The sequence below is a fragment of the Acyrthosiphon pisum genome, chromosome A2, assembly GCF_005508785.2.
Source record: "Acyrthosiphon pisum isolate AL4f chromosome A2, pea_aphid_22Mar2018_4r6ur, whole genome shotgun sequence".
NCBI classification, from domain to species: Eukaryota; Metazoa; Arthropoda; class Insecta; order Hemiptera; family Aphididae; genus Acyrthosiphon; species Acyrthosiphon pisum.
Genome location: NC_042495.1, coordinates 78,326,387 through 78,335,793, shown reverse-complemented (window position 1 = coordinate 78,335,793; position 9,407 = coordinate 78,326,387). Strand labels below are relative to the sequence as shown.

Sequence of the window (9,407 nt, the reverse complement as noted above, 5' to 3'; positions counted from 1 at the left end):
GATGGCACTCTTATTAATTATCATTGATCACGGACTTCAGTTAACTTGCGACAGTCGTGTATGATTCAACTATTTGTGTTAATATTTTAGTTGAGTATACCCTATTCTACATAAATTAAAATTAATTTTTTTGTGATGCGTGTTTACATTAATATTTTAATTTGAGCAAAATACGACTTTAAAAAAAATAAATGGGTGGTGCGGCTAAAAATATAAAATTACCACAAACTGCTCGAGAATCGAAAATAATTTCTGGTATGTTTAATAAACAGACAAAACTTAAGCCGATAAGCAAGCAATAAAACAAAAAATATATATTATAATTTAAGATAATATTAATTTGTAAATATACAGTATAATACCTATATGGCTATACCAGAGTAATAGAGTATGGGCTATATAACTTATAAGTGATGAATCAGATAAAATTGATATATAGATAATGCAGTTGATATATTTTTAAAAATAAAAAAAAGAAAATATCCTAATAAACTACTATAATATTATTCTTTATCAATATAAATATTGCCATATAATAGTTTGTAGACTTTTAACTAATAGGTATAGAATTGTTTTTCTAAAATATCTGCTACCTAGTTCATAAAAAGTGTACCACAAAAAAATGTAAGTAGTTAATATATGGTTGCGAGCGAAGCGAGTGGTTTTTTTTTACCAATTCGGGCCGGTCAAAACCTTTGCCCCTCTCTATTAAAAACTGAAATGACACCACTGAGCCAGAAAACATTGTACTCTTAGCAATGTTTATAGAGAAATAAGAGGCCTAACATATTAACTTTAATGAAGTCATTGACAATATTAAAACTTCACGGCCAAACGTTGTAAAATGTATGGAACTTCATAAAAATACATGTTATATGTATTTATCTTAAAAGTGTACTGAACATATTATGATGTTTTTTTATTTTATGCAAAGATTTAATATTTATGATGTTTACAAGTTAAAACTTGAGTTTTATTTAAAAATTCAAGTCATGGCTGAAGTGGTTATATGTTTAAACCTCAAACAGTAATTTATTTTTAAGGAAACTATATGCAATAGGTACTTACATAATACAAATGTTTACTAACTACATATTTAGATTTTGTCTTAATGAAAAATGATATTAAATTTTTAGAGGTTTTAGAGAATTTTGAGAGGCCAATTCTCCCCTCCCTTGACATCTTCAATATTACTCCCCTGCGGCCCTGACATGAAGCCTGCACGCCCACTCATACACACGCACATATTATTGTGAATTCGTAGTTTACTATTTACACAAGCACGCATGAATAATTATACATAGATATCAAATATAATTATTTTACTATTTTTATTTTAATTATCAATTGATTTAATTTTCAGTTGTCGTATGCTGATACCCATCCAATGTTCAGCAACACAGATTTCCCAAATTTCTTTCGAGTTGTACCAAGTGAAAATGCATTTAACGCTCCTCGACTAGCACTGCTGAGACATTTCAATTGGACAAGAGTAGGCACTATCTACCAAAACGAGCCAAGATACGCATTGGTAAGTTTCAAAATATATAGCATAAATATTTGCATTATTTAATATTTTGTATTATATTTATTTATAAGTAAGTAAACGATTATTAATTAATATGCGTATACTAATTTGTTAGTAGACACCACACTAAAAGTAAAAGTTTCATAAATCTTACCATTTAATAGGATTTCTGAAAAAAATTAATAAATTAAGCAAAATAAAAATATTTACCTTAAACCATTTTGCGAGCTGATAACATAATTATACATAAGAAGTTACATTCTATGTTAATTCATACCCAAATTTGTTTTTATTTTTATTAAAATAGAAAAGGTACAATCTGTATTCAATATTGTGCAACAACTAACAAGCAAATGTGTTGTATCTACAAACATATATTGTTATTTATTTATTTATTTATTTATTTATTTATTTATTTATTTATGTATATATGAACGGGCTAAGAGCCCAATAGTACAATACAATTTGTAGCAATGAATATGAATATTATAACAATAAATAGGTAAACACCAAACAATACACGGCGATTATATACAAATAAAAATAAAACAATAATTAAACAAAGGTAAAAACAGTAATAAGTAATAACAGATGATAGAATGAGGTGGAGTAAATGAAAGGAGCGTCAAGTACTCAAGTGACATTACTTTAAAAATACAAACTTAGCGAGGGAGCTTGTTAGTTTGTACACAATATAAAACATGATATTTAAGTACTGCAGTGTTGTATCAGTTTTTTTTTTTTAACATTTATGGTGAAATTGAGTAGGTAGGTATTGTTTTAAAATCTGTAAGTCTTGTATTTTTTAAACTTAATTAATTCAATACCAAAAAGATAAAAATGCTTCTACACATTAAATATTATCATCTGTTTTGTGTATACATTTTGAGTCTTAACTAGTATTGTAATTTGAATTTTATTTTATTTCTTACCGTTTTTTTCATAAGACATATTGATATTTAAACACATCAATAGTTATTAGTTTTTAAATAAAATCTTGGTTGATACGTTTTTGCTTTTAAATTACTCATGGTACATCATGTTTTCTTCCTTGGAAAAGTATTGATTTGAAAAAGTTTTTAGGTAATTTGGACCCTATCCAACAATATTGGGAAAAAAACGGTAGGGCCGTACTAAGGCAGGAGCGAGCCGGGCCCCCCGCTTTTTGGACCCCTCTTTTGGGTGAGGGGCCCAAGCACTTGAAAAATCCTAAGTTTTTATTAAATGCAACAATTTACATATTATATTATGAAAATACTTTGGATTTTTTTAATTTAATTTGATAACTTTATATAAAATAAATGTAATTGAATTAAATCAAGTACGAAATACTGGTACAGTTGTACATTATACACTATACTAATAAAAATGAATAGTTTTTTATATAGTGTAGGTAGGTACTAAACAAATAAAGATCTAGGAGCAACAACAAGACATCACCAATTAATACGATTTTTCAGTTCGTATAAGTAGGTAGTTGCCACTAGCCAGTGACAAATTGTTTTGATCAAATTTGTACAATTTCAAAATATAGTATGTATTTATCATACTCGTAATAAATTAAAAACTTCAAGTCATCTCCATTTATATGATATCTGTGTATTTAACAATCGGATTTTTCTGGTTTTTACGCCAAACGACGGAGTTCTTTCTTCTTAATAATGTGCAATCAAAAACTAATTTTGACTTAAATTAGGAGATTTCTTGTTGTTGCATCGAGGTCTTCAAATTATATATTATTGTTATTAAACCGTAAAATAATTAAGTGACGTACTGGTAAAGGTATAGGTAAAAATACTTTACGTAAATTTAAATTTTTTTTATAGGCCCCGCTAAAAAAGTTATGTCCCGGGCCCCGCAAATTTTAGCGACGATGTATTTTCATAAGTGCGTAATTGTACCTGAACCTGATCACATGTACCTATTACGTGTAGGTAGCCTACGTTCTACCTATTTACACTTTTATAATAATGTAATACATCACATGAGCACTTATTATACAAATTGTTATGTATAGTTAGAATATTTTTCTATTAAAAACATGTTGATAATAAAGTACACGTTGCTTTCAATTTTATACCTAATATAAATTGTATAAATATCACAAAGTAATGGTAGCCTTGGTGTAATACTTTGGTGATAATAATTTCTAAAATAACAATTATTATTGCAATTTTTTTCTCTATTATGTAATGAGCTTAAAATCAGTAATCTGAAATATCCTTGGAATCTTTTGTATAAATACCTAATTGAATTAAAGATATCAAGTTGTATAGGTACCTACTTTGTAACAATATTCTCAAAAACAGTATCTTTATCATTTTAGGTTAAACTTAGCAAACAAATTACATAATACCTACTGGATTTTTGTAGTTTGTATAAGCTTTAATCTTGGCAGTCAGATAGAATATATTATTATAATTTCAAACATGCTATGTTCATCTAGAAATACAGCTGTAGGTACTTACTTCTAAATTAAAATTCCGAACATAAGCGGTGTACACTATAAAGTTCATATAGTTTTACTATATTCTATTATAGATGGATTATTATATTGCAACACAATCATTATACTAATAAAAAGTAAACAACAACCACAGGTTAAATTTTTTCACTCCACAAAGGAAATAGCTTATACTATTGTAATCTAAATCTAAGTGCCTAAACCAATGAAATATGAATAGACATTTGACACTTCAGCTACCTCAAAAAAATCTTATCTGATACAGGAACCAACATTTCATCAGAAAAAAGATGAATTGAACACACAGAAAAAAAATGTTATTAAAAAATGTGTGATTTTTTTTGTTGCCGCAATATATATCACATGTGATTATGTGAATAATAATTTAATATAGATATCATACATTTTCAAGTTAATATTTACAAAAAAATTTAAATCGATAAATAAAAACAAAAATATTTGGATTAGATTTATTTAATTTGTGTTGTGGATACGACAAACCTTCTTGGCACCGGGCGCTGATTATTCTAGGCACGGCACTGGATGCGACTACCAAATTAAAATGAGAGAATTAAAATTGATCATTTGACTAGATGACTAGATGTTATTTTGTGTTATTTTAATTGACTATTGCATAATTGAAATAATTACTAACTATATTTTAATTGAAGGTTTGGCTTCTAATTTAAACTGTTAAAAATCTTAAGAACCTGAGGAATATTTTAACAATTGTACAAGTGCGTATTAAAATAGAAAATTTATTTCTTCGATGTCATTATTTTTTTTTTTTATTGAGATAAGTTTTATTTTATACACTCTGCGAATCTGTGTATTGTAGTCAGTTAGTTTCGTAGCAATTAAAAAAACAATACAACAGAAACTATATTGTTCAGTAAATAAACATTTATAAAAAAAAATACTGTTGAAAAGCTAGTGAATTTAAATAAAAATATAAAAATAAGATACATGTCTGATAATATAAAATGTAAAAATGTTACGATAATTTAAGTGACTGGCAGTGTTTTACGTTACTCCTTTCACTCTTCTGCAGTCTACTTTATCAATTATTTGAAGCTTATATTTTAATAACAATATCAAATTTACAATTGTTCATTACGCCATATTGTAACTTTAATAAAATAAAAATAATAATATCTTATACAAAAACTGACACCTAATATTTCACTTCCAATCTTTATCTTTTTGTACATTTTCATATTGCTTTTATATCATGCATTTAATGCAAAGACCTGATATTTCTGCTGACGTAGATTTTTAATAAATTAAAAAAATTAACATCATAATATGTAATTTGTCTATCTGTTCGGCCGTCTATTTACTATTTTTATTTATTTTTTTTTTTAAATCAATTTACTTAAAAGCTCAGAAGCTCTACGATTCAACATCAATAGTTACTGTAAATCAAAAATGTAATTGCAAATAATTTTTAAATTGTTAAAATAAATGTCAAACCAGTAGAGTAATTTTGTTTTTATAATTCAATTTTAATTATCTACTCTAGTCGATTAAAATAATATTAGAACGCATATGGAAAATTAAGTAGGTACCTTGAAAATTAAATTATAATTTATATATTAACAATAAGGCATATAAACAATTTCCATATGAAAATGTATGATGTTAAAAGACAAGTATAATTTAATTTTAAATTACTAATCCTTAGTAAAATCATTGAAATTATGAAAAAAGAACAATCAGCGAATGTGCTCAACAATGATTTCACTGGTACTGTGGCAGAAATTTAAATATTATTTATTTTGATGTACGAGTATGAAACCTAATTCACGTAAAACCACGTATATATTGTTAATTTCCTATTTTAACTGACATAATGACATAGTGGTGCGCATGTTACGCGAATGACAGAATTATTAACGAAATTCCGATATTATAACAATTTAATATATGCAATTATTAATCTGATAGTTCCTAAAATGTATCTAAATAGCCGTCACATATTCCATTATGTTGTTTTCAAAATGATATTACAATCTCGTCAATAGCACATTTCATGACATGCAACACCGACGGCAGTGGCAACCCAAAATCAAATAACATTTACAGTAAATGCAACGTATTCATTAGTTTCCTTCGCGAAAGATCGGATCTAAACAGATTAATCCATCATGATTATTCATGTCGAGGGGATTATCCAAGAAACCGTACTATGAGCTGTGTTAAACACGATCATTCTAAGAAACAAACTTTTTCCATTAACGATTATTTTAAAAATGAACGATGTCTTAAATTGTTTAGACATTTAAAAAAAATCCATAAACATGTGTGAAACAAATTAATGCCATACCTAAGAATCATATGCTTGATATTAAAAATCTTAAATAATAATTGTTCGTTTAAGACTTTAAAATGGTTTGTATTAGTTTGAACAACACTGTATTTGTTTCTTTATCTTTCAAAATGTGCGATCTAGAGAACTAAAGTAATTCAATGTCTATTTTTTATATTTTAATAATTATGTTAGAACATTAGATTACATTTTCAAAACGTAATAACAAAAATAGTAAGCATACATGATTTCCAAAAATAAAATACACACAACAATAAAAAGTAGACATTAAATTTTAATGCATGTACATTTTAAAATGTAGATTTATATAAAAATGTCTATATCATAACAATTATTCAATTTTAGAGACATGTCATATAGTTTTTATTTGCTTAAACAAAAATTTGAAATCTGAACAACGGTTTATAAAGTAGATTAAAATTGTTGAGCACTCAGAAATTTTATTTGTAATTTGAAAATAATTTATTTTTGAAATGTTTTACAAATTGTTAATAAAAAAAAGAATCATCTTAAAATGCATGCATACCCCGCCCCACTTAAATACTAAACATGAATTTTTAATTTGATTCGAAATTCAAAAAGTACATAAATAAAACGTTGAACAAATTTAGTGAAGATTTAATATAAACTTTCGACTAGTGTTTAATATTTTACTTGTTATAAAGAAATATTCTAAAATGGTAATTTAATATATAATTTATAAGAACTTTTTGTAATATTGTATCAATTGTTGTCAATTTTAATTAGTAGCATTTTAACAAAATACTGGAAAGTGTACCTTGTTTTTTTAATACTACAAAAGTGAACAGTTTTAAATTAATTAAAAAAACGTGACACTTTGTTGATTTTAATTAATCAAAACAGTTCTGTTTAAAAAAAACCATCTACTCTATCTTGAGTTAAAATATATCATCTAAAACATATTAACTACATTTTAAAACGAGAAAAACAATTATAATCTATACTGAATGATATTCTATTTTAACAAAATTAATAATTGTTTAAAAAAAAATGATAATGTACCTACCTATTTCCAAAAAAATAATTATATATTTCACAACATTTATACTGTATTATAGTGTATTACCATAGTATTATAAATGAACACGTTACATGTATAACCAATAAGTAATAACCATTGATAACGCAGTGCACGAACAGTTTTACATGTGGATGTGGATGTAAGAAACAATTATATTTTTCTTGGTCGTTCGATTCATTTAAGTTCATCGAACAATTTAGGGCCTACGCATCTCCATTCATACGCATCGTCAATTATCATCTTACGTAACATGCGAGGAGTATTATATTCCGTATAATAATCGAGTAAAGTAATAATAATATATATATATATATATATATATATATATATATTAAACGAATAAATATATATATTATAAATATAAATAAATATATTCGTGTATTAATACAAGGTTTTTTTTTAATAATACTATGAAAATTTACATTTACAATTTACAAAAAATACAATTTTAAAAATTTAGCAAATTTGGTGTGAGATTACAAAAAAATGGATGACGTGTTGGAAGTGACACTATTTTGATTGGATTAGATTATTAATATGTAGATATTTTTTTATTGTTTTATAAGTCACTTATAAAATTTTGTTTTAAGGTTATCTGGGAGAGTGATAAAATAAAAATTAGATACTAGCTTTAGGATTCGGGTAACCTACACATGTCAAAGAGGAATTTTTTTATAGTAAATTTGAGGAATTGCAAAGAGAGTAGGAATTCTTAGGTCATTGTCCATTGAGAAGAGCGTGTGGTTTCATGGCATACCACGGAGCTTTGTAAGCTGATATTTGGTGAAAAGATTAAAACAAATTTTAAAACACAGAATTAGACAAAGGGTTTTTAAGAAGAAGGAGAGTTAACTAGTTGGTTGGTAGAACGAAGGGGGATAAGGCAATTTGTCTGGTTTATGAATTAAGATAATGACAGTGTTTTTAATAAGAATGAATGTAAGATGAATAGACAAAAGATAGATGTGTGTGACATATTATGTATGGTTGAATTTTTTGGTAATTGTTTTATGATTCGATTTGTTATTACTTGTTAATGTCTTGGTTCCTTGATATTGAAAATTGCTTAATAATGACGTATTGAATTTTAGTTAATGTGGGGTGTATTTAGTAAGTTATGACATCGGTAGGATTTAGAATGAAGTGAATTCAACGTGTGAAAGTACCTATATGTCCGAATGAGGAATGAGGATTATAAGTTTAATTTAAAAATCAAACAAATCGTCGATAAGACTATCTGTGCTAACAAAATATCAACATGATGACTTTATGTTCTGTATCTCAATAAACTATATTACGTATTCATTTTTTCGTTAAACTATTTTTATTTTTATTTTTTTTTTTGCATGAATAAGAACTTATTTATTCAATTACTTTCATTTAACAGTCAAGCTCAATTTTCAAAATAAAATAGCTTTTAAAATAAATAAAAACAAAGAGAAATAAATTCGATTAGATTTGTAAGGGCTGAACCGGTCCAATTGTCCAAGCTTGGTCACCGTATAATACTAAATAAAAAATAATCCAAAATCCTACCTTTAATCAATTACCTAGCAAAATTATATCACTTTAAATTTCATACTACATTAAACCCTCACAATAACAGGTAATACCTAAAAAGTACCTGGTCAGGTGGCACTGCCGAATGCCTGCCCATACACACTACCTCCTGTTAATAACCATGTATTCAATTTACCTATTGTACTAATTGTATTTCATGGATTGTAAATAAAATGTTTAGTAAAAAAATAGGTCTACCTTTATCACAGACCACACATTATTATTATTATTATTATTATTATTATTATTATTATTATTATTATTATTACTAACATTCATTAAAGACTCGTATGGCGTATATTAATATCTAATATTATAATTTATCGAAAACTAAAAATAACTTTTTATTAAAAATTAAATAAGTACCTAATTAAAATAATAAGAACATTAGATAACAAATTGTAACTTCGTATTTGAAATCAATATAACATTTGAAAAAATAATTTATCGTGACTTTTTTATATTATAAGTATCAATAGTATTC

At 25.9% G+C, this 9,407-nt stretch overlaps 1 protein-coding gene across 5 annotated transcripts in view; it reads left to right on the top strand.

Moving 5' to 3' along the window:
• Positions 1 to 9,407, top strand: part of LOC100162087 (gamma-aminobutyric acid type B receptor subunit 2) — a 304,964-nt gene that overhangs the window by 255,642 nt on the left and 39,915 nt on the right. For all 5 annotated transcript variants that reach the window (XM_029489763.1, XM_029489764.1, XM_029489761.1 and 2 more), the window contains one exon: positions 1,364 to 1,531. In XM_029489763.1, coding sequence (XP_029345623.1) covers positions 1,364 to 1,531 — 168 coding nt within the window. The remainder of the gene's footprint in view (positions 1 to 1,363; positions 1,532 to 9,407) is intronic.